This window comes from Cyclopterus lumpus, chromosome 22 (genome assembly GCF_009769545.1).
Source record: "Cyclopterus lumpus isolate fCycLum1 chromosome 22, fCycLum1.pri, whole genome shotgun sequence".
In the NCBI taxonomy this organism is placed as follows: Eukaryota; Metazoa; Chordata; class Actinopteri; order Perciformes; family Cyclopteridae; genus Cyclopterus; species Cyclopterus lumpus.
The window spans coordinates 13,646,746-13,673,252 of record NC_046987.1 but is presented as its reverse complement, the minus strand read 5'-3'; the positions used below and the strand labels follow the sequence as shown (position 1 = coordinate 13,673,252).

Sequence of the window (26,507 nt, the reverse complement as noted above, 5' to 3'; positions counted from 1 at the left end):
TATAAACACATTCAGACAGGTAGACAAAAAACACCCATCATCCTTTGTTAGTTGGTTGCTTTGAAAACACGCTCACAAAAGAGGACGGGCACTCAGGAGGTCAAAGTTCAGTGGGTCACTGGGTTAGTATGGATAGTGCCAATGCATTCTGGGGGGAAATACATTTGCAAGGAAAGACATCAAAAAATTGTACTTATAAATCTCAAGAAGAAATAGAATCTATAGATTTGAACATTTTTGTCAAATATTTCAAATAATATTAGGCGGACACAATCCTCGCTGGCTGCCCAAATTAGCTTTACCAAATTCTCTGGAAGAATTTGCTCAGTATGCTATCATAGTTCTTCCCTGAAATCATTTCATATAGAATCCTTAAGTCTACGACCCAAAGAACTACAGCAAAATAAAGTGTATGAAAGCAGGAAACAAAAGCCTAACACAGCTCAAGTGAGAAGCAAACAAAGCTGCGCTTGTACAAGCCTTTTTTTTCTCCTCGTGCGCCAGATTTCCGCGAACTCGCTTCTGAACCAACATCAGGTGTCTATTAGCACTACGGGTCTATTAACAGATGTTGCACATGGTGTTTAACAAGAGGTGATAAACTGAAATGTTCGACACCACGTCCACGTGCATTGCCTTTTGCCCGTGTGGTTCGCATGCTCTCTAAACAGAAGACAACCGCTGCTCGGTCACATTGCACTTTGGGAACAATTGCTGTGACAATAATTTTTCCCCCAAAAAAACTGAAAACCTTCTTTGTGTGCTGGCAAGTGACAGCTCATCAATGAGCCTGTGGTTGTTTAGAGCCACAGCTGCTAAAGGAACACATAATGGTAGTATTATTTTCATTATGGGAGGGAGCAATTTATGACTATGGTTGGTGTGTTTAAGGCCAAACGCAGGCTTATTTAGAGCTGCTGGAAGCCTGGAACTGACTCTGGCACAACGTGTGGCTGATTGTGTTGACTCAAACTTTTTAAAACCCTATTCGGTATCAAATCAGTAGTTTATTAATGTAGTTATCCATTTATTAACAGATATCAATGGATATACATTACTGGTTTCAAATAGGTTGGAGTAATAGTTTAACGACAAAGGGAGTTAGTTTTGAATGAGACGGTGACGTTGTGTTTTCTGACATAATATTGCTCGCAGAATTATGAATCACAAACAAGTTCGACTGCCTGTTACCAGTTCTGGAAATGTTTTTTCTAGCCATACAGGCATGGATGTTGGAGAGGTTGTCTGTCTGAGGGTGTGGTTGCTGCTCAGTGTACAGTGTGTTGCCCCAGAAGACGAGCATGACTGTGCTGAGACTGATAATGCTGTCAATTGAGTCAGCGATGACGCCGTTTTTTTCTCAGCAGAAGCTGTCACAAAGTGTTGCAGCTCTTTTCGCACCAGAGCTGTTCCACGGTAGTTCTTCATGGTGCAGTTGTGCAGGTTCTTGAATCTGATTGTTGAGAATCATATGCTTATTCCAGCGGGAATCTGTTGTATAATGAATCAAACCCCTCTAACTCTCTAATCCTCCCATTTTCAGTCATCCGTGTTGACCAGAAGAGGGGGTATTTTACGGTAAGCCTGGGCCTCCTGGCCTGACAGGGGTAGTAAATTGATAGCAGGACTTGTGGAGCTGAGTCAACAGTGGAGAGAGATATTTTTTTGGGGGGGGGAGTCTAGAGGACCATTGGCTGCAACTCCACTGGGCTGCTGGGAAGCAGCAAGGAAATCCTGGCAGCTTTAATCTTTACTGGAAGATGCCGCTACGACCTCTGTGCTGCAGCATGCGTGCGTCAGAGAAAGAGAGAAGCTGTGTTTGGTGGACCTCACTTCCTCACAGCCAAAGTGAGCCGTGGTGTGAAGGAAGAAACGAAAGAAAGCACTTGATGATACAAGTAAAGACTATGGGAAATGGCAATGAATAGCTATGTGGCATTAGGAAGGAAAAGGTGGAGACAAGGAGGGAAAGCCCACTCCATTAGTGTACTCAGACAATGAAGTTTCTATCTATCTCCTTTTCTCTTCCTTCCCGTGCTGTGCATCTCCCCCTCGCTCACTCCCTCCACCTTCCGAAACAATTTTCTTCTGTCGGTTCCCAATTTTTTCTCCCTCCCCCTCCCTGCCTGTCATTGGCCCTGGTGTTCTTCTTATGTTAGAGCATTGCCTGAGCAGACCGGTTGGCTCAGTTTTACAATGGGACCAGGGCTGGAAGGCTGGCAGACGCACAAAGGCTCTGCTTCTTTACAAGCAGCCGCAAAGCAACTGAAGGAGGGTATTGTTGGGACACAGCGAGCCTCTCTCTGCATTACATCAGCCCAGACATCCATGCTAATGAGCATGCAAAAAAACACATGTTGGACATGTGTTACATTACACAACGACATGTACAATGTGCAAAGTTCTTCTGGAGCACTTTTCCCTCTTTCCCTCCGTGATGTTCTCTCACATACATGCACGCGTGCAACAGAAACAATGAGTGATTGAGGCCCTGGTAAACTGGGTCAGCAAACCTATTGATTTGGCTCTGCATTGTGGAGTTTGTCGCGTGCCCTCACTTCCTTGCAAGAACGGACATTTTTTCATACTGCTCAATAGGTTGAAGAGAGCGTTTCCCCCCCCAGCTTTCCCTCTGGAGACTTTAGTTCACACTTTGAATTGTCCGTTGCCTTCATTTGCATGAGAAAACATTGCAGGTATTTGTTTTGTTATCAAGTGATTTTCACTTTGTGCTTCCTGTGTGTGTGTGTGTGTGTGTGTGTGTGTGTGTGCATGTGTATGCAGGTAAATACAGATATCAAACGCGGAGTTTGTCTATCTTTGTGAATATAAACACGGTACCACTGTGACTGCACACAGTTAAGACACACAACTATTCGGCTTTATTCACTGTGACAAGCTGAAAAAGAACGTACAGAGAAATGACAAAAAACGTCTCCACAAAGTGAATTAGTTAGGTGTTAAATAACCTCAAGTTGCCTATTGAGCTGGGACAAATTCTCCCTTTAAAAAGCTCATGTGCAGGTAAATATGTGGTTTTGTGGTAGAACCAAAGGGAGCCTCTGTATTTGATGCTGCTTCCTAAAGTCACCCATTGGCACTTCAGAGTGTATTGTATCACTGCTCACCCCAAAGGCAATGTTCAGTGATACACCTCTTTTCTATGAGTTGACAGGCTTGACAATGCCAGGCATGCAGGAGTTATGTTCCATACACAACTCTTGTATTTTTTTCCACCTCTCCGAAGCACTCTTTTCATTTTGTTCACTCTGTCAATATGATTTCAGAATGTCAGAGGGGAGGGTCTTCAGAAATCCTCCCTCAATAAAACATGCCTTTTCATGAGATGAAAAGGAAGAGGGAGAAGCTTTGGAGACTAATCCGACAGAATGGCCAAGAGGGAGTTATACCTCCAAACTCTTGATTAAAGGGCAGTTGCACAGCTACGAAACCCCTACTTGAGTGTGGTTGAACTTGAGCTGAGGTGCTGCATGTGTTTCAGTTGCGTTTAGTGCAAAAGCCCCGCACATAAAATATTACTTTTCATCTGTCACAGTTGTTTTTGGTAAAACATCAGAGCTTCAAGTTGTACGTCTCAACCTCACTGCAATACTCTATCCAAGAAACATCACCTCATCCAGTGAAATTCCTGCCCCTCAGTTTAGTCTCTGAATGAGGTATTATGCATATCCATGGCGACCACCACACTGCAGACTCTCTGGACTTTGCATAGAAATGAGAAGTAAGAAGGGCAAGGAGACACGCGCGCGCACACACGCACACACACGCACACACACGCACTCTCTCTCTGTTTTCACTCTGCCAGAAAGCGCAAACATTCCCACGTGATGATGGAGTTTGCTCCCTCCCTCGCTGGGCGGACAATAGCGCGCTGGCGCACCTCCACGCGCACACATTCGCAGAGTGGAGCCTAAACTCGGCCAGGACGCAGGTCTAACTTTAGACAAGTTTCTACCTTAAAGGCGCTTTGAGGGATCAGCTCTCTGCGGAATACAGTCTTCGTTTATGGAGGAGCAAACTGTTTAGTGTTCATCAAATGGGAATTACGTGCGCTCGTGAAACTTTGGCTCCCTTTTCTCCGCAGTGATTGTCAGCTTGTCCGTTTAGCTCTCAACATGCCGGAGCGAATCAGTATTTCGGACTTTGTGGTCCTGACAAACGAGGACTTGTCTTCGCCGGGGACTTCGAGTTTTCAGTCCAAAATGAGCGACTGTCGGAACACAGTTTCAACCGTGGATGAGGTGAGAGAGGAGGAGGAGGAGGAGGAAGAGGGGAGACGGTGCAGAGAAACGTGCACCTTTTGTCTGTTGTTTACCTGTCCACGTAGCTTAGCATAGCCCGTGTGGCTTTAGGTGAAGCTCGCGCTTCACTCACCTGGAGAGCAGCTTACCTTTCTGGAGTGGAAGCGGACGGTTCCATCCGAAAAGCTGCAATAGCTACTCAATGCTAACAGGACACATTGACAGTGCAATGAGTTTTGTTATGCGCACAAACTGATGTTATTGGTGCATATCAGTGGTGTGCTGATTCCATGGTGACCAGGTGCTTTGCCGTACGGAACCAATAAGCTGGTTCTGAATTGGACAAGTCATAGTGTGGTTTTATAACATTTTCATAAAATTGGAGACGCACCACTGATAAAATGTCTTCTTTGGCCACTGCTGGTCAAGTCGTGTGTGTGTGTGTGTGTGTGTGTGTGTGTGTGTGTGTGTGTGTGTGTGTGTGTGTGTGTGTGTGTGTGTGTGTGTGTGTGTGTGTGTGTGTGTGTGTGTGTGTGTGTGTGTGTGTGTGTGTGTGTGTGTGTGTGTGTGTGTGTGTGTGTGTGTGTGTGTGTGTGTGTGTGTGTGTGTGTGTGTGTGTGTGTGTGTGTGTGTGTGTGTGTGTGTGTGTGTGTGTGTGTGTGTGTGTGTGTGTGTGTGTGTGTGTGTGTGTGTGTGTGTGTGTGTGTAGTGTCCTGTCTTCAGAAAAGTCAGGATGCTGACACTCATGGTTATTCAGTGCAGGCTGTGCAGGCTGTCCAGGTTCAGCAGAACAAGTTGAAGGGTTACACGAGGTAATGAAGCACGTCCAGGGTTTACTTGGCCTTGTCTTCCACCTCAAGGGAGTCAAACTGAGATGGGAATCAAACCGAACACACACCCACAGCAGACATGCCGGACACTTGTGTGGCCATTTGACAGAATAAAGTATTGTTTTTGTGAGTGTACGCATGCTCAAAAGTGGTTCTGTGAATGTCAGTCTCTGCATTGTGTCTGTTTTGAACTGGTACTTTATTGGCTCAATCCCTATTTGAGGTCTGTTGGTTTGAAAACTATTCTTACAAAACTCCCCGTCGAAGGAGGAAATAGACAGGCTGCTGTGAATTCTGCCAAAAAACAACAACAATCAAAGTGTGCACACAAGTTGATCCTTCCTTGTCTGTCTTCCTTGTAACATACCGGTGTGGTTCAATGCTCGACAGTAACCCTGAATGAAGAGAGAGCTCACATCAGTTTGAATCACCGTGGGTTTGCTGTTGCAAATTGAAAATCGAGGATAATTTTTCTAAAATTACATATACAACATGTGGGTGGAGATGATTTAGTTTCCTATGCAGTAGTAATTCAGTCTATAGTGCAGATATCCTGATAGTTCATTGATATTGGATGATGGACTCTAATGTCTTGCCAAACGTTTGAGAGATGAAAGGTCTTCATTGAAGTCGTCATCCTGGCTAGAAAATGACAGCTGAGCAAAGATGTCCAGGGTTTATAAAGACTTTTACTCAGCTGTCTGCTTTATTTATCTTTGGATAATACCCTTATTAATGACCATGACATACTAGACATTACATAGCTGGAATAGCTGCTCTGGGGAGGGACATGTTGGAATCCTACACATGTGCACACAGACAGACAGACAGACACACACACAGATGTAAATGCAACAGTCTCTTTAAAGATAGATCTATGGTTATTATGTTTAGTCTTCTCTGTAGAGACAAGCCTGATTAATGGCTAGGGTAAAGTGTGGGCATGTGTGTGGTTACGACGGAGGGCAGGGAGACAGAGACACCATTTAGCCCGACACACACTCGGCTGCTTGTTACTTATTATTCCTGATTAGAGGCAACGATAAAGGGAGAAAGACGGGGATAAGGAATGGTTTCATTTACTATAACTTCAGCTATACTTGACTTAATGTCATTTCCAGACATGGGAACAGATCTAAAGTTCCCCCTCTCATGGTTAACATGTCTGTTGTAGGTTTTCCTGCAGCTAAGTATGTCATCATGCTTTTTAATGTGGTAAATAAGGTTAAGATAGCAGTTAGTCACGCACTGCTGACGGCAGCCGTCACACGCCCTGAAAACAGGTGAACACAACCTCACAAGGTCCATAGGCACAACAATGCTTTTTCAACATCAATGCACTTACAGGTGGAGGTCATTACCATCCCCAGAAGGGATGTGTGTGTCATTTTTTCTGTCTCGACTGAGGGGTTGGTCTGCCAGTTGGTGTGTTTGTGTGCCCTGATTTATTTCACAAACTTCAACAAACACAACCTGTTCTATTAACCTGCACCAGCTTGTTTCCACTGTGTATCCCCTGTCTGCCAACCAACTTACCAGGTAGTGGAAACTGCAGCAGCACCCGCAAGCAACTCCCATCTCCACAAAATCACTTTCCTATTCATTGTCTGCAGGGTTGTATTACAGAACACACACACACACACCTCCTTTTAATTAGAGAACTAACACTTAGGGAGTGGATCGGAAAAGACTTGGGCATGCAAACAACAACATCATCTAACAAGGCAGAGTCTCTGTTAAGTCTAGATTACAGGGCTCATTAAAGCTATTTCTAGTGGCATGTAGGTGGAGTGCGCCATGCCTAGCTCAGTAAAACAAGTGGCCTGTGTACGGAGAATAAACAGGATGTAGTTTCAAACCTTATGGGTTTGGAAGAGACTACTTATCCAACTACGGTACATTGAAACCAACTTAATGCATTTTGTCTACATCGTGTATGTGAAAAACTATTGCTTCAATCGAAAAAGGGAAATAAATGCGCTGACATCACTCCGGGATGCACATGACGAGACAGACTGTTGTCTTGCTGGCAAGTGCTGACTCACCTGTTCGCCTAAGTCGGGCCGTGAGAAAATTAAGCATAATTGATATACACACACACACACCTACTGTAAACCTGGGCAACAGTACAGCAAACACAAATCAAACATCAATCAATTCAGTCTTTTTTAGTTCCTATTTTTACATCTATGAAAGATTGTAACCTATACTCGGGTCTTTGTGTTTCAAATCAATGAGCCAGATTACTGTTTGGTATAATGGCAACATTGGATTTACTTGATTTATGCATCAGTATGTATCTTTCTTAAACTTAGTTAATCATAATAGCCTCCTCCATTTTTTTTAAATGTTCACACCTATATTTGTCTCCTTGTCATGTATTGCAGTCTCTGGAGATGGACCACTCAGCTCTACAGAGGATGAAGAAGATGATCAAAGCTATACACACCTCTGGACTCTGTAAGTATCAATGGGTCCCATAATATAGTGTCATTCATAGTGGCGTTCGTTCAGTTGCCTCAGTAGCTGTTGTGATTCCATCCACAGCCCTTTGAGGTCTTCTTATCCATGTTGGCTTAAAGTTATGCATGCATGTTCATTCTTGACCTTAGAAATGGTACTTTGAGGGCTACTTACTAGCTTTTACAACGCTTCCAACAGCACACAGACCAGGTGATACGGAGGAAAACTCCACAGAAACCTTGAGTTGGGATTGTTTTGTCAAACTACTATTTATCAGGTCAAGATCGAACTTCGACCTTGTAAGTTGTAGTGTGTAAATGCATTACTACAATACAACATTAGACCGGTTACAAAACCCATGAAGTTGGATGGCTGCCACTACAAATGAAGCATGTCAACTCTGCAGCTGTTCAGTGCATAGGGGAGCCTCCACATGCATAATTGTACAAGACTTAAGATGACATCATGAAGCTCATGTGGGCAGAGGTGTTTATGTGTGAGCCCCATTGTTATGGGACCAGAGTGCGTGGAATGTTGGGTGATTGTGTGTTTATATCCATACGGAGTGTACGATTTTGTGGCGTGTGTGCGCGTGTGTTAAAGCAAATGGTATGTGTGGTTTCAGCAACAAGGAGGTGCTATACAGCGACCTAACAGATGCACTGGGTCACCAAGTGAATGTTTTGCTAGTGCGTATGTGTCGCAGTAAGTCACCATTACTTGCCATGGATCTATCAGAAGGGAACATGCACAAGATGTGAGTGTTCACCTCAAAAATGCGCGGGAGAAACAGAGGAACTGCACAACGTATCCTTAAGTAGGTTTTCTGTGCTGGCTTACAAATCTGCTTCCCATTTTAGGGCTGCAACTCATAGCTTTTCGTAAAAATGAGTCACACAGCCATCTGCCCAGAATTAAGCAATCGTATGTGATCGTCAGCCACATCGTAGCTGCAGAGAAGTGGTCCATGGATATTGTCCATAAGTATTTACTCTATTTCTTTAATTATTCTTCTCTGTCTAACGGGAATCATATGGGTTAGTTCTCGTAATTAGACCATGTAAGCCCCCCCCCCTTCTGTCATTATATTGTTGAACCCCTTAATCAGTCCTGATGTTTATCGACAGTCTGACTCACCACGCATACGGACACAGTTGTACGCCTGCTCCTCCCCCACGCAAGTCTGATGGTCGGTTACACACACACACACACACACACACACACACACACACACACACACACACACACACACACACACACACACACACACACACACACACAGTGAAATCACACACAGTGAAATTCTTTCGATCACGATTCCTATAAACCGCTAAGTACCTCTTCTCTGCCAAGATGCTGTACAAGACTGTGTGTGTTCTGGCAGAGGAGTCAAGGAGTTGAGTTGCTCTGCTGGTATCATTTCTAAAGGTCAACTGTAAAATCATCCCCTCAGCTCCTCTGTGACGCAGTGGTTTGTTGTCCGATTGGTGCATGTATGTTGTTTGTTATATATTTCTTTATGCAGCCATGGAAGGCTCAGTTCTTCTGCTTCTGCTTGATTTCGTCTCTTCCGTCCTGCAGTGTGTCTGCATACTTTCCTTAAATTCACAGTTTTTGTGTCATACAAAATGTTTCACTTTTGTTTTCAACTAGTTAACACAACTGTGTCAGCTGGTCACCCAGCTACCATTTCATATTTGTGGAAATTGGAGCAGAAGAGAGACTATACTTCCTGCTTATTTCTGCTTTTGTCTGTTTGGTCTGCTTCAGACACATGTGCAGCTGTCCGGGCCATATGTTTCTGTACTATTTCCTTAAATTGTTCTCCATAATTAAACGATCATTCAATTATTTAATTTTTTTCCCAAAGTCATTTGAGATGATTTCCATGGAGCTTGAAATGTAACTTGTGTTTATTATATGTACTCATCTGATCCTCACTTTAAAATGGCTGTAGGGTAAAACTTCATTGAGTGAAATGTAAACCAATGTGGTGCCAGTTGGAGCGCAGATTCTTTTCCATCAGCCCCTTTCCACATAAATTAAACAGAGTGAGAGCACGCTAAGGTCACGACCCTTGGGAAAGTGACCTATAAGCCCCAGAGAAGCATGGGTCCCGATATGTTTGCCTGTCTCCAGCTCCAGCATGGGTAGAAACCAGTACTAATTTATCCCACATGCGTGTCTTGTTAAAATACTGCAACAGAGCAAGTCAATCTGCCTTCTTAAGATTTTCCCAACATGTAACTCAAGTCTGAGTCACCTTTTAACTTCACTTCACTTTATTTGCGTGTGTGTGTGTGTGTTGTTTTTCAGCCCACGTTGACAACAAGGAGCAGTATGTAGAGGTGCTGGAGAACCTGGGGAATAGCCACCTGACCCAGGACAACAACGAAGTCTCCACAGGGTTCCTCAACCTGGCTGTGTTTACCAGAGAAGTCACATCCCTCTTCAAAAATCTGGTGAGGAAAGAGAACAAGAGTGTGAAGGAAAAGGGGGGAGGGAAAGGAAAGGCTTCCTCAAATTAGCTTTACTAGAGAGTTCAAAACCTAGAGGACTGAGGGAGCAGGGATGGAAATAAAGACAAACATTTAGTTATTTTATCTGAAACGGGATCATGCAAAAAATACCCGCAATAGGAAAGGGGTTTTCAACAGCTACATGCTCACGCCTCTTGACTCCAGAAACTGGGGCTGTGCGGAACCCTCCCAGCAATAGTTTCTATGGCGATGATAATTCATCCCAGACCTCTACGTGTGAGTCAACACACACACCGTCTCACACACTCCCTCCAATGTGTCAATCAAGGCCTCACAGGGGAGACTGGGTCTTACAGATGTGAGGAGGAAGTGGGTCCAAAAGACTAACCAGAGGGAGATTGAAGGAGTGGTCCCAAATCAACATGAGCGTGTCCCTTAATTCTGTGCATGTGTGGTTGCGTCTTTGTCTCTAGGTCATGAGCATTTACGTTTTGGGCTTATCATACTTTGTGGTTGTTATTGTATGTTGACATAAACTTGAACTTTTTTTATGTGAATGACTTATTGTACAATTTTTTTTTCATTGACTATTATTGTACGGTAGATGGACATGACAGTTTTGGTGACCTCGATATTGCCCGTTGTGTTTACATGCGTGTTTGTTTACATAAGACTGCCACCAACATTTCAGCCACATGATGCCAGAATAAACTGCAGGGTTTTCCGTGCCATTATTAGATATGCGCATTTCGGAGACATTGGGCGTTATTGTTAACCAAGACCGAGAGTCCTATTTATTGTTTTGGTTCAATGTCTGAATATTTTTAAGAATTAAAAGTTAATTCCTCGTTTACTTGCATATTTATGCTCTTATATTATCATTATATCAGTGGCATAAAATTATCTTAAAGTGACATTAATGTTGTTTATCGCAAATTATTTCTGTAATGATATATGATCCAACAAAAGTAGTCATTGTGACAGGCCTACTTGTCCCACTGTTCATACAGGCATGCATTTGCAAATTTGTCATCTGTCAAAATATTGTCACTTTAGGAGTACCGTAGGTATTCACCTGTGTCAGAACTCCATGTGTTATCTATTAGTTACCTCAACTTTTGGATGCCAACCAAACAATCTTACCAGTCTCCAGGCCTTTGTGTCAATATATGAAGGTCAGCTCACGGAAGTGGTTGGACATTATTTATGTGAAGAGCAGGGTGCTGAAATCCCACTATGATCCTAAAATGGTTTACTGGATACTGGGGGACTGGACATGATGGATGAATATATGTAGCCATGCTGCATGCCATAAAGATGTTATGTATTCCTATGGGGGGGCTTTGTGGTAAATATGTAATGCTGTAAAGCTGGTTATTTTGTGACTCATTCTCCCCAGATGTTCAGTTCAGTTCAAAAACAGTAATAAAAGTAGTCCCATTTGGATCAAAAATCTTAATGGTGTAGATTATCGTCCAGTGTTTTGTTTTCATGAATCACAAGCTCAAAATGACTGACTCGTCATGTTTTTGAGTTACCTACACTCATTCCCAGAAATGGGGGTCCATAGGGAGATAGGAGTGTGTAATAGAGTGTGCGCATGTGAGTGTTTGCTCATACTGCGAGAGATAAGGACCACCTGTAACATTATGTGGAATATTTTACCTGCTTTGCTTATTTGCTTTGTATATGTTTCAGGTGCAAAACCTCAACAACATCATGGCATTTCCTTTGGAAAATGTGCTGAAGTCTGAACTCCGGGACAGCAGACTAGTGAGTCTAGAGTTTATTATAAATGTATTAAATAGTAATACACTGCTGGCTTAACTGTTATTAGAAAAGTGTGAGTACACCTGTCTAAAAGAGAAAATCCATATTTCTGTAACTGATATGATGTTTTACAGTTTTCATTTGGGAACTTGAACAGCAAAGACATATCCTGAGGCTGATCAATAAATCATAGCTTCTCAAAACTGAAAGAAAAAAGCCTTTTGATATTGATGTTACAATATTTTTTAGATTAGTATAGGTGCTCTTGCCATTTTACACACAATTATATTTTGAGAAACACTTATAAATGCTGTGGATGTGATAACCAAGCAGTCTAGTTTCCTTTCACTCAGCTACAGCCCAATATTTAAAGCAAATTAAAAATGTATCTCTAACGTAGACTGACTATGGAGGTATATGAAAGAATTCTGGCAAAATAACCACATCTGGCCTTTAATTGAAATGATATTAAATCAAGGTATTGTCAAGCTCTACAGTGAATAAAGAAACACTTTTCAAGACGGCACCCATGTTGATCTTATTTTAATGTGGAGCTTTTTTGCAGCTCAGGAATACAGTCTGCATTTGTTGATGTCGACTTAAATGTCCAATATATATATATATATATATATATATATATATATATATATATATATATATATATATATATATATATCACAATGTAAAATCAGTGTTAGGGTGGATTTACTCATAAAGCAGGTAATCCTGTCTGTCTTTATCTTAGATGCAGCTGAGCCTATAAGACATTGGATAAATTAAGGCTGTTTATGCAGATTAATGAGTAAGACTGAGTTATGTTCCAATACAGTATCGCTCTGTCTTGCTCAGTATTTGTCCCTTTGTTTTGCTTTGCTGACAGACTAGTGAGTAAAAACAAGTTAATGCTTCAGTCAGCTCCTGTCCCTGAACATTGCTTCACTGTAACTGCGACAGAAGACTGGAATCTCGTTTAGCCAGATAGCAGACTAGTTAGCATAATGTGAGTAATCATGTCCCTGTGCATGTCCTATCTGGCTCTATTTAGATCAACGCAGATAATAACCAGATCACCTGACTGTATGTGGACTAGTAACTCTATATTAAACTCTTCTCTTGTATTCTCTACAGGAGCTCAAGAAACAGATGGAGAAGAGTTGGAAGGAGTATGATGTGAAAATGTAATTAACCATACACTTAATTTGTTACCTCGCATTCATGTGGGGACATATTGTGTGACTGTAGTCTACTTCTTCACCTTTAAGCCCAATTGCTTCATGAGAGAAAAGGAATTTAAGCCGAAGGAGAATCACGCGGCACATAATCAGTTCTTGCTAGAGTGAGGTTAATATGATAATAGTTCATTCCCTAAGGCCTTTATCCATTACATTGCTGTTAAATAAACTGAGGTATTACACTTTGCATCGGTGGACAGTGTGAAGTGTTTTATTATGTTGAGAGTTCACCTCTCCGATTCTTCCCTTCATCCAACTTCCTTTATCTTCTCTTTATGAGGAAGGTGAATGAGTAAGAGGAAAACATGCTCAAATGGTTAATCATTACAGAAAGACAGTTGATCAGACAGGTACAAATAATTGTGAAGTACATGGTGCACATCAAGGATTCTTTCTTACTTTTGCCCCCCCCCCTTCAGAGGGAAGCTAGAGAAGGAGAGGAAGGAGAAGACCAGGCAGCTGGGTCTGATCAAGGCCGAGGGATCAGACGGCGGGGAGGACATGGAGAGAGAGAGACGGACCTTTCAGCTGCAAATGTGTGAGGTGAGGTCATGATTTAGTTCACATGGGTGGTCTGCTTTGTGGATTCCATTTCCATCCATGGTCAACTGCATGGCCAGGGTCGATCCCTTTCTACAGTACTTCCTATGATGGAAAAAACATGTTTTAGAAAGACATACATGAGTATTGCAGAGTTCCAGTGGAAGTTGGTTATACACATTAGAAAGGCAGATGAAAACCTTGTGTAATGCTCTGCCAGTGTCATTACATGCAGCCTCAGCTTAATGTGTTAGTGCACATGTAGCTGGAGAAAATCCTGAAAAAAAGTCTAATCCTGACTGAAACCAGCTGTTGAGACAAAGAGGAGAGGCAGGGAAAATGTGGAACTTCCACTTGTTGTAAACCGCTCCAACTCTCTGTCTCTCTGTCTGTTTGTCCTCCTTTCTCTCACACTGCATACATAGAAACACTCTCAAGATCACATAAATATACAAAGGACAGAAACCCTCCCTTCAATGAGCCTGTCTCTGCTTCAGCTTCAAAGAGACAGATGGATTCAGACTTTAGTTTTATGGAGAATGTTGTCATTCTGTCCACGCAGAGACTCTGTGTGTCTGTGTTATTCAACATCAATGTGAAGAATTATCCGAGAAAGTAAGGAGCTACATATTAGAAACATGCTCAAAACAGGATATTAAATATATATAGTCGAGGATAAATCGTGGAAAAAAGATTCCAGTTCGAGTTCATTTGGCGACACCCTTTTTACTCGTTGTTTAATACTATAGGTCACAGAATACTTGGGACAGTAAAACTATTGTTGTTTTAATAAAGAAGTCAGGCAATAATTGGCCTTTTTCCATCATACTGTGAGGAACTGGGATTTGATTTTATGCTGCACATGGCATGAGTCTGCAAACAGCGAGAGTGAAGGTAGTCGGTTACATCGTTGAAAAGTTTGCCGACTCTGGCCTGCAGCTGTTAATCTAACGGCTCACTGGCTGCTCCTTTTTGTTCCATTACTCCCTGCAATATCTCAAACGATGGTTTTCAAATCTTTTTTTTTATATCTACATTTCTGACAAGCGATAGCGGCCAGTGTCAATTTCACTGACAAACGCATTGCATCTACTTCAAAATGAACTCGTGTTTCTATGGATCCTTCTGGCCTTTCCATGGAGAGCTGCCATTGTTGGATCGCTTTTTAAAAGTCTTTGTTTATGCTTTCAGTATCTTTTGAAGATCCAGGAGCTCAAGGTGCGTCAGGGCCCTGATCTTCTCCAGAGCCTCATCAAATATTTCCAGGCCCAGCTCAGGTCAGTCTCAGCCGATGTCACATTGACTATTTTTGACCTTGTTGCCATTTTGTTCTACATGTGAAATAACAACTACAAAGACTTTTTCCTGGCCTGTAAAACATATGGATTTGATTTCTACGTCAGGTTTTCAGTGAGAGATTTTGCTATCTATGCTTTCTATTATTGCTGTTAACCATTAACCTATTTTAATCATACCAATAGTTTTATGTGGGAAGGGAGTTGCTTATACAGCTGTAGCATGTGATGTTTTGGTTGGTGTGCATTTGGATATTTGGACTGAAGTACCATCATGACTCAGCATTTGTTCTTTCTCTGTTCTCAGTTTCTTTCAGGACGGACTGAAAGCTGCAGAGAATCTCACTCCCTTTATTGAAAAGCTTGCTGCTTCTGTCCACACGGTAAATACACAGCCGCTGCTGGTTTGTCTGTCTACCTGCATCAAACCAACCAGTGTGTTAATCATCTAGTGTCTGCAAACAGTATTGCTATTATCCAGCTTTGTTATGGTTTCAGAAGACGATTAAGAGGTCAAAGGTTAGGGTCTGTGGTAACTGCTGTTGCTCAGACTGCCTCAAACTGACGTTTCACAATTTACAAAACGCACGTAGTGTACATATTTATGTTATCATACCGCCATTCCCCCCTTTACTTGTTTTCTTAATTTGTCAGCCGATTCTCAATCTTACTGTTTAAGAAGGCAGTAAAGCTCTCACTGTAAATCACAATGTGTTTTACTACCTCCTATAGCACTCTGTTCCTCTCTCACCACAGCCACAACCTCAGTCTCTCCCCCTCCTCTGAAACCCCCCAGCTGAACCCACAGGCAGAGACTCTTATTGCAGCCTATTCCCAGAAATGCTTCCCTCTATTTCCAAAAGACGAAACAGAAAGCATCCCTTATTTTCATTCCTTCCTTGATGCACACCTATTTCTCCAAACACTCCGACGGGCTTCCAGTCCCTTTTCTGGAAGGAGCCCTGGAAACAGATTGTTAACTGTGACGCCGAGAACGGTAGAGGCTTTTCTGGTTGTGCAAAGGCAGAACAGAGACCTGTTCAGACATGCCAGACCTCCGCCTTAAGGAGGAAATACAGACGAGATCTGTGTTATGGCTCCTTGGAAAAATGCAGAGATATTTCAGTTAAACAGACTTATGTACCATAAAAGACTGGTCACTCTGCTGCTGCTTTAATACAAAATGCACAACCTCCTAGGACGACACACCCCAGTACTGAGCTCTGTTCTGCATTATTTAGGCCATTACACACAGCTCTGATGTTATTCCACACCCAATTCTTGGAACAAAAAAACAAAAAAAGACACCGGATATCAAAAAACATGTTGGTCTTCCGATTAATGCTATTTTTATTTATTATTTATTTGCGTTTTTAGGTGCGCGTGGATCAGGACGAGGAGGTGAAACATCTCACTCAGTTGAGGGATTCTCTAAGATTACTTCTGCAAGTGGAGGGGAAAGAGGTATGCTTATTTATAATGTCTCTTTGCTTTACCCTTTATATATAAAGTACCGTACATTTGCAGATTTAATATCTTCAGTTATACTGTTTTAGCATATTAAGAAAATGAGGGCTTTAAAATGTCCGGCAGCAGACAGCTTTAATTGCTAGTTGATGCTATGGGATTACTTTGACTCGCAACACTTGTTTTACATTTTGGCCTCAAGCTTTTGAAGTAAAGTCCTAAATCTCTGTTTGTATCCTAGGAGTATCTGAACAGGAAGAACTCTGGCAATGGGTATAGCATCCACCAACCACAGGGCAACAAGAAGTATGGGACAGAGAAATCTGGCTTCCTGCTCAAGAAGAGTGATGGGTGTGTAAAATCAATAGTTACAGTGTCCAAATGTCGGGTCACAGACACGTATTGTATTAGAATAGAAAACACATGGAACACAGGATGTGCACAACATCAAAAAGTGCTGTAAAGCCGATAAATAATCGTGTAATTTAATGTGCCGAAGCTCAATACCTTAATAATTATTGTTTCATCAAAACAGCCAGGAATACTTTCATGTTAATATTCCCAACGATTCTAACGTTTTTAAAGTGATACACTTTGCTGTCGAGGGCAGTAGTAATCAGAGCCAGAGAGGGAGAGAGAGGGAGGGAGAGAGAGGGAGGGAGAGAGAGGGAGAGAGAGGGAGGGAGAGAGAGGGAGAGAGAGAGAGAGAGAGAGGGAGAGAGAGGGAGGGAGAGAGAGGGAGAGAGAGAGAGAGAGAGAGAGAGAGAGAATATTCAGACTGTGTCTACTCACCTGGTCCTCATTATTGTCAGATGAAGATTCAAGCAGGGGCCCCTCCTGTGGAACTTATTGGCAGACTCGCCAACTGAACGGATCCAGCTTTTGCAACACACACACACACACACACACACACACACACACACACAGAGAGAGAGCTTGATTACAGTATGATAAGGAGAGGGGATGTGGTTCGGGAGAGCAAACCTCCCTCCGGCCTCTGACTCAACAGAAGACGTTCTCAGCCATTTTAACTGATTCAATCAAGATAATGAAAACAAGAGTGAAGTGCTGTAAACACGCGTTAGTTTGGCCAGCACTTTGTGTCGATCACCATTATGCAACATTAGCACTTTAATGTACTGCACAGAAATCATTCAGGTTGATCACTCAGTTGTTTTCTTCTCCCTTTGGCATGTCATCCCACAGGATCAGGAAGGTTTGGCAGAAGAGGAAGTGTGGAGTGAAATTTGGCTGCCTGACAATTTCCCACAGTACGGTGAGGAAAAACGGGCTACGCTGCCACCAAGCATTCAGATTCAGATCAAAGTGTCATCTGAAATCTGTCCAATTCTCCAGCACATGCTCACATTAGTGTCCGTGTCCATCTTTAGATCAATCGACCGCCGGCCAAGTTGAACCTACTGACCTGTCAGGTGCGACCAAACCCAGAGGACAGGAGGACCTTTGACCTGGTCACTCGTAGGTTCAATCTTAACGTTTGACCCGGAACACTTAACCCTCCACATATCATCATTAAATACTCTTAAGAGTCATGTTCAGTGCAGCTGTGTGGAAGCTTGCCCATTTGTTCCCCATGTGTATATGTTATATGGGATGGATGCCAGAGATTCTCATGAATAATGTACTGTTGTGACGTGTGACAAAGGGGTGATTATGTGCTTGTTTTATGCCATTTCTATTTTTAAACTCCATGTTCTGTTGATTCTTAAGACATAATGACAACATCTAACCACTGCTTCTCCTTCTCCATAGATAATCGGACGTACCGTTTCCAGGCAGAAGACGAACAGGAATGTACGATGTAAGTGTTGAAACTGCTCTAACCTGCTAACGTAACTCACTTTCTTACACTATAGTATTTTTTATTTGTCTAAGCAAGTTGTTACATGTCATGCACCTTTATTTGAGCTCATGTCTTTCATAGGAAATAAGCACTTGAAGAGAAGGCAGAGAAGTATACTAAAGATGATAAAAGAGAGGAGTATTTAGTCTGATGATGTAGAACAAGATGGGCTGACGATACCCAAAAAGGGAGAGAAACTAAATGATGCAGAAAGAAAACACTGTCCTCTAGGAGCCCACTGGGCCAGCTGGGTTTGGGTGGGACTTCTCTTTCCAACCACAAGCAAGGGAACTTTGTGTTTTGTGATGTGGGGATTGAGGGGAGTGCATGTGGGGGGGGTTCTGTCCCTTACCCTTCCCGTGTGTGGGGGCCTCCGGGCAGATTCTTTGATGTGATGTGCTGTGTGCGAGTTAAGGAACGGAGAGAGATGGGAATTGTTTGAAGGGAAATTAAGAACCAGAGCTTCATGAAGAACGTGAGATTCAGTTTCAGTCCGGGGGGGTAGAGAACTCATGAAAGTGAGAGTGATGATGACGACTTATTACTCTGCAGCTGAGCAAAAAACATATGCAAAACACATGGTGGACCACTTCTGATCGTCTAGGGAAAAGACTAAAATGATCAATCTTTTGGTTTCCCTCCAAGTGAGCAGTTACAACATGTGGAAATTGGGGGGGAAAAAAATAATATTTAGCATCTTTTATTTACTTAATGTTTTCTGTATGTGTGCCCCTGTACTTAAGTTGGGTGTCAGTGCTGCAGAACAGTAAGGAGGAGGCCCTGAACACAGCATTGGTAGGCGACCAGCTCCACCTCCAGGACAGCGGGCTCCAGGAACTCTCCCGAGGCATCATCGCAGAGCTTCGACACATGCCCGGCAACGAGGCCTGCACTGACTGTGGAGCACCAGGTCATTGTTGTTGATCAGTAACAAATAACTAACCAGTTTCATTTATTTTATGAGCACGGCAATATCAACAAACAACATTTCTCAATTCAAGCTGTGTTTTCATAGTGTTAATGGGTTTCACAATCTCTTGACTTCTTTGTGTATCTCAGATCCAACGTGGCTGTCCACCAATTTGGGCATCCTGACCTGTATAGAGTGCTCTGGCATCCACAGAGAGCTCGGTGTCCACTACTCCAGGATCCAGTCCCTCACCCTGGACCTACTGAGCACCTCTGAGCTTCTGGTACTAAATACACCCTTGGAAACATCAATTCACACACAAATAGACAAAATCCATTTTGTATTGTCAGGATTTACTAATTAGACTTCATGATAATGTCTGCCTTTCATTGAAATGCTTTAATAGCACATCTTTGTGGCTGCATTGTGTGTCCCTTCAGTTGGCTGTCAGTATTGGCAACACCAGATTCAATGACATCATGGAGGCGGGCCTTCCAAATGACTCTGTTAAACCCTTACCACAAAGTGACATGTGAGTCCCTGAATTATGTTTAACTAACAATCTGATTGTTCAAGAACAATAAAAGACCATTTGGTGATGTATATCTATTGTATCTTTAATTAAAATGTGTTCATTTAAAAACTAGGAATGCCAGAAAGGAGTACATTGTGGCGAAGTACGCTGAGCGTCGGTACGTCCTGCGTAGAGAAGAAGCAGACCCTGGCCGGCTGCATGACGCTGTGAGGAGTCATGACCTCACTTCTCTTCTCCAGCTCTACGCTGAGGGAGCCGACGTTTCCAAACCGCTCACCCTGCCCGATGGACAGGTGAGGCTCATTTCCACGCCGGCATTTCTTGCCGACCTGTGTCCCGTCGGGGTGGGAATGTGTGTAGTGAATTCATACAATCAAGTCATTTTAGGACTTTGACAAAAAATGGCTTAAAATAGAATCAAATGCTAGAAGGTTTGAAAGAAAATGCCACAACATACAGAATGGAGGCGGGGTGTGGATAGTTACAGTATGTGAAAAATGTGTTAATTGTCCTCTTGTGTGCACGATCCATGTGGGTGGGTAAATCGGAGGCCCTCCCATCTCTTCTGGCCTCTATTTCAATCGTCCTCCTTTTTTCTCTCCTCAATGCCTCGTCTTCTCGTCTTTAATCACGTTCCACCCCGTCTGTCATGCACTTCCTGCTCAGAATAAGCACTCTGTAACAATGCTGACTCCACTGTGTGCGTATGTGTGTTTGTTTGTTTTGGTTGGCCCTCGTTTATTATTTCAGCTTTAAGGTCAGAGCTCACGTCTCTTGAGAAGAAGTGAGACGAGCTGATTGAATTACGCAGCCACTTCTCTTCCTCTCCTGCTCCTCCCTTTTTTGCACTTCACATAAACAGATAATGCTTAAAGCTCGAGGCATGTTTCCACTTTATAACACACAAACACAAATTAGTCGTTTGTGTCACAGTCAGCCTCAGACACTACCTGCTCTCGTAATCTTGTTGCATATCTCAGAAACAAAGAAACAAAATACAGCCACTTGATGTACTGACTGGCGGTGAATGTAGTGAAAAGGTTTTGTAAAGATGGACAGCCTTTTCCGAGGGTCAACAATGTGGCTTCATGCGTGCTCTTTTCTTCCTGTTTCAGGGGATCAAAGAGACCGCTCTTCATCTTGCGGTGCGTCAGGAGGAAAGAAGCTCTCTGGCACTTGTGGATTTCCTCTGCCAGAATAGGTCAGACACTGACAAATAGTCATGAATGATTTATATCTCTTTTGCATGAGGATGATTACGTGCTTTTTCAGCATTAGACATGAGTGATATTTAACACCTTCTGCCCATACTGTATGTTCACTCTACAGCAACTGCCTGGAGAAGCGAACAGCGGAAGGAAACACAGCTCTTCACTACAGCGTCCTGCATCACAAACCCGAGTCTCTCAAGTTACTGCTCAAAGCAAAGGCCGCCCTACACACAGGTAAACTTATTTTGCTCCATTTGTCTTTCATCTAGTGTAATCAATAAATACCTAAACCATTTTATTCTTTTAAATATCCTGTAGTGAACTCTGCAGGAGAAACGGCCCTTGATATTGCACGGAAGCTGCAGCATGCACAGTGTGTCGAGCTGGTGAGACCCCTCTCTCTCTCTCTCTTTTAAATTCAGCTTTAAGCTTTGATTCACAAATTCTAAGAGCACACACAGTAAGTGGGTGAATTCCACTGAGGACTCAAGTTTTAACATTAAATGTCTACCAGAAAGCCAATGCCCTAAACACAACAAGACAACTTCCACAGCTGGAAATACTACCTTGAAATAACTCCTCGTGCAGCGGAGCTATGCTAAGGACTCACTCAGAGGTCAAGGAATCTTATCCTCATCGGCTCCCAGTGTGTATCATTTATGAACTGTTTTTATTTTCTTACCGGCCATCTGCCCTACTGAATCAGACCTGCCTTGTGTAATATCGTCTTTTGATTATGCAAAACCTTCTTTTACAAGCGTGTGTCGAGATTGAAAAAGGTTACACAAATAAGCAGCTTTGAAATTCAACCCGTTTACTTTTATTAGGATTATCTCTTTTGTAATATGAAATCTGCAATGAGGTTTGGGCTGGCTCTGGCCTCAGGACTTTTATTTAATTTAACCGGCTTGCTCTTACTATGGAACACAAGGTCACCCTGATATGACTGATCATTTCCAGTCAGGAGGTAGTTTTTTGTTATTAGGTTTTCCCAACTTGCAGATGGATGTTTGATGCATTATGTTGACGTATATTCCTGCCCTTTTTGTAACTGCCCAATATTTATTTTTTCATTGTTTGAGTGTTTGTGCTTGTTTATGTTTTTTAGTTGGAGCTGGCCCAGAGTGGAAAGTTTAACTCTCAGATCCATGTGGATTTCATGTGGGAGACACAGTCTCAGGAGTTTTATGATAGCGAGGATGACCTGGATGAGAGGGTAAACAACACACCGCCACTCTCATTACTGGCTTTGAGTCGGCCAAAAAAAGCTTTTATTGCCTTTTTGGGAAGAACATTAGAGGGGTTTCCTCTGCAATCTCCTCTGCTAATGAGAAAAAGGCAATAAAAAGAATTTAAACAAATAATGTTGAGCAGAAACTAGAAATGGCCTTGTGCTCCTTTCCACTTTCTTCCAGGTGAGTCCATTACCCAAAAATCGCTCTCCTCTAGCCTCAAATGGAGGTGGTGGAAATTCCTTTGCCCGCTGGAGCATGGGTAATGGTGCCAGCAGTCAGGCTGGAAGCCGGCCATGTCAGACATATGAGAATCTAGACTTTCTATACAAAAATCCTCCAGCCAACAGCGCCCCCTCTGGAACATCGATGCCTCCACCACTGCCAGCTAAATCCATCCTGAGAGGTGAGCTACTGCAGTGCACTGCTTATTTGTAAAAAAATACCCCCAATTAATTTTTTGGAAGGGATTAATAAGGTTGTATTCAATTAGATTTGGTTTACCATAATATGCACTGCTCTCAAAACTGTCAAAAATCAATAATGGTTTGTTTCTATGATTGCAAATGTTCCAGTATAATATTGCTTACATGGCAGTACCAATGAGTGGTGCCAGTTTAACACGTATTTGGTTTTAATTTGAGGTAGTTTGTTTTTAAGTGAATTAACTTAATTAAATGTATATTGTTCATATAAATGCATACGATTTACAGTGGTGCGCTGGTTCAAATTCCTTACCTTGCTTTCCCCCTCCACAGGTCGCTCAGACCCCCAGATTTCCATTACAACAAAGGATGGCAACCCGCTACTACGACGACGCTCTAACCCTGCCTCCAACTCCTCCAGTCCCCAGACACAGGCGAGGCATGGGCCCCCTTCACCCAACACAGAACACCAAGGCCAAGGGGCGAGACCACCAAGGTCTCCCCAAGGACAGGGAGCTCAAAGCAGTGTCACGCCAACATCCTCTCCGAGTTACATTGGGCCTGTCAGGTGAGCCGGCACGACTACAATGTGATAACACATTTATAAAGAAGGCCAATGAAAGAATGTAATTTATGTCTAATAGCACAACTGAAATATTACCAAATCCTAAATCCTAGGTAAATCTTTACTATTACACGGATGAATTTTCCAGCTGTCCTCTGTTTTGACGTAATAAAAAGCAACTCGAAATGACAAATATGTCACGACTTCTCCAGTTCAGAGAAGACCACATCATATCGTCGGACCAGCGGTGCAGGAGGCAACCAAGGGAAATGTGGTCTGTTGTCTCCAAGTTGTGTGGGCAGCCAGGAGGAGCTTTACTGCAGCTTAGCGGGTAACAGTCCAGGCTTCAGCCCAGCTCCTGCTCCAGCACCACCACCCTCACCTACAGTGACTTGTGTCCCACGGCCCCGCAAGAATGCGATGGTAAAAATCACTTGAAGCCTTTTTCTATTGCTTTCAGACTGTATTCAGTCCTTCATGTTACACTCTTCAATTCCACTGAATTTATGTTTGCCTGTGGAGCATCAGAACAAAATCCTGTGAGATTTCACAGTCAACCTAAATATGCCCGTGGAACTCTAGAAAATATCTTGCATGTCTCCTTCAGGTTTCTGGCAGCAGGCCACATCAGAAGCGTGTCAAGGCTTTAGTGGACTGCAGAGCAGTCAGTGCTGAGCAGCTTGCCTTTTTCAAAGATGAGATCATTGTGGTCACCGCCACTAATGACCCCCACTGGTGGGTAAGTGCAACTACAGCTTATTGATTTTTCTAAAAAAATAAAATAAAAAAAATAAAAAAAAGGTGCCTTGCTGATTTACCAGGAAGGAAAATATATTTCATGGACTGTTCATATGTGCTCATTTCATAAACATTACATTACTCTTTTGAATTACATGATACATAGCTGCACTACAACTACAGTATACTAATCAAGAAGTGGGAGAAGTTTCAATGAACACATTTACATGTGTGAGTGGTTCAATATTGAATGCTTAGTATTGCATATTGCTGATGAGTACTGTCTAGGTTATTTTTCTCACTATTTGATATGTATTGTATATTTTGCTTTGCTTATTATCTTTGTCTTTTATGCCGTAAGCTTCTGTAACAGGAAAATGTCCCACTGGGTTTAATAAAGTGCTCTATTTGTCTATATCCTCACAGGTTGGTAACATAGAGGGGGACCCATCCAGGATTGGGACCTTTCCTGTCAACTATGTACACAAATTAACAGACTGAAGGGACAGGGACATATGAAACTACTGTGTGGCAACATAACAGAAACTGAACCAGCATGGGATGCTTACTGGAAACCTATTTTCATCACACAGCGGATTTTATCTACAGAGTGGATCTCTACCTGAGAATATTTCCACATGAGGATATACAAGATACCTCTGGATAAATGGCACTGTTTTAGGAATTTATAACTTTTTAAACATATACTCATTCTGGAAACCAACAAGGGAAGGGTTGGCCTCTTCTTATTTTTTAATTACAGATATCTAAAACCATGAATCACTATTAAGAGGTACGATGGCATTTGTGGTTGGTGTAGAAACTGCTCTATTACTTCCATTTAACTAGTAATTATACATCATGTTGCAGATGTTTAAGTTGTCTATACTGATCTAGGATTTGTAACTTGAGGCCAAACTTACCTGCCGGGCAACACCCTTTAAGGCACTTTAAACTCATTGAGAAAAAATTCTTCTGAAGAGTTGTCAGCATTTTTAATGTAAATAGTTAGAAAGCCCTCTCTTAAATAATAGTATACCAAGACTTGGATTTGAGGTTTGAACCTGCCCAGTGTGTGTTGCAGCCTGCCCTGGGACTCTAAAAGTGGCCTTGTGCCTGCCAGTCTGTCTCCAACAAAACGGCAGGCGCCTGGGCAGAGATCTGAAACTCTAGCTCAGCCATCTCGACTCTGGGCACAGCTCCCTGCCTGCAAGGAGAGTGGAGGATCCAGTTTCTTCTGGCTCCCGGCATCTGTCTCCAGAGAACCTGAAATAACAACAGCGTGTTTCAGAAAATCAAAAGACTCTCTGCAGAAATGGCACTCAAAGAGAGCTTGTTAGCAGCTGCACCCCACTGCAGTCATTTGTTCTCACACACTCACACTCACACACACACACACACACACACACACACACACACACACACACACACACACACACACACACACACACACACACACACACACACACACACACACACACACACACACACACACACACACACACACACACACACACACACACAGACTGTGGACACATGTGCATCACATACAGTATACAGGACACAAGCACACTTGCACTTCCATTACACACAGTGTAGATTTAGGAACCTTTAAGGAAGAATGGAGAGCTGGGGGAGAGATGAAACTGCTCCACTTTTTATATTAGTGACACATGTAACACATTTCAGTTATTACACATAATTTGTTGTACAAACTTGTATATAAATGTCCATTGATGTACAGTATATATCACCTGTTTTCTCAGCTGTTATGCATTATAAAGGATTATATTATTAGTGTTACTCCATGTTAATGGTAATTTGATGTCCTCTAAATCTAGTGTCATGTGTTCTGTTTCATTAGTTGTCTAAATGGCTGTCGGAGAGAAACAAGCAGGGAATAGACACAGTTGCATCCTCAGTGTTCAGAGAGGATCCGGCTGCAGGTACAGTGTGTAGCATTTAAGGCGATCTAGTGGCAGAAATGGAATATACTATTAAGTATGTTTTCTTTACTTTATCACCTGAACATTCTAATCCTATTTTTGTCAGTCGTTAATCTACATTCGGGGTCCTCTACACAGGCCCAGCTGCCATGTTTCTACGGTAGCCCAGACTGGACAAACACTGGCTCTAGAAAGGGCCATTAGTGTTTTTGTGTTGGCCAGCTACACGGTTGGCACACTGGAGACATTACAGTTGGTTGTAATCTCCAACCTCAGCGCTAGATGCCACCAAATGCTACAAACAAGTCTGTTTCCTTGTCTCTCTTTCTGCCTCTGTTGCCTTGCTATAGTGTAACGTATTAAGCAAACAGGAGACCGGCATATTATCAGATAAATGCAAAGCAGGACTTGACTGCATTAAAGTACAACTGTGGGAACTCTTGTCAATTGTAAACAATACTACAGTCTATTTGTAAATACACATAAAACATGTTTTAATAAAGTGCCATACAGTCTTATAGTGTGAATTAAGTGTTATTTTTTCTGTATCTGTTATGACTAAAATGGACTAATGTATTGTGATCTGGTTTTAAGCCGGATCACATCCACAGTACTGAGTCCTTAATCCTCAACACATGGACACGTCGCTGAAATGAATAGCGACTGAGTGCACATGTAAAACCTACTTCCTCGTAATGCGTATCAATGTGCATAAATCTAATTGTGACAGGTCTTTAGTGGC

General features: G+C 42.5%; 1 protein-coding gene across 2 annotated transcripts; it reads left to right on the top strand.

Moving 5' to 3' along the window:
• Positions 1–3,922: 3,922 nt before the first annotated feature.
• Positions 3,923–26,289, top strand: asap3 (ArfGAP with SH3 domain, ankyrin repeat and PH domain 3). 2 transcript variants are annotated; one of them, XM_034525500.1, is made up of 26 exons: positions 3,923–4,262; positions 7,480–7,552; positions 9,872–10,017; positions 11,734–11,808; positions 12,934–12,983; positions 13,457–13,580; positions 14,769–14,854; positions 15,180–15,255; positions 16,250–16,336; positions 16,581–16,690; positions 17,546–17,615; positions 17,731–17,818; positions 18,113–18,161; positions 18,947–19,113; positions 19,263–19,396; positions 19,554–19,645; positions 19,761–19,941; positions 20,764–20,849; positions 20,978–21,093; positions 21,178–21,245; positions 21,968–22,075; positions 22,275–22,497; positions 22,850–23,084; positions 23,294–23,504; positions 23,689–23,820; positions 24,246–26,289. In XM_034525500.1, the coding sequence occupies exons 1-26, from the start codon at positions 4,137–4,139 to the stop codon at positions 24,318–24,320; spliced, it is 2,988 nt and encodes a 995-aa protein (XP_034381391.1). In that variant the 5' UTR covers positions 3,923–4,136; the 3' UTR covers positions 24,321–26,289. The 2 variants fall into 2 exon arrangements, with proteins under 2 accessions (XP_034381391.1, XP_034381392.1); XM_034525501.1 differs by having other exon boundaries at positions 3,936–4,262; positions 23,689–23,816; positions 24,246–25,256.
• The last annotated feature ends 218 nt before the right edge of the window (positions 26,290–26,507 follow it).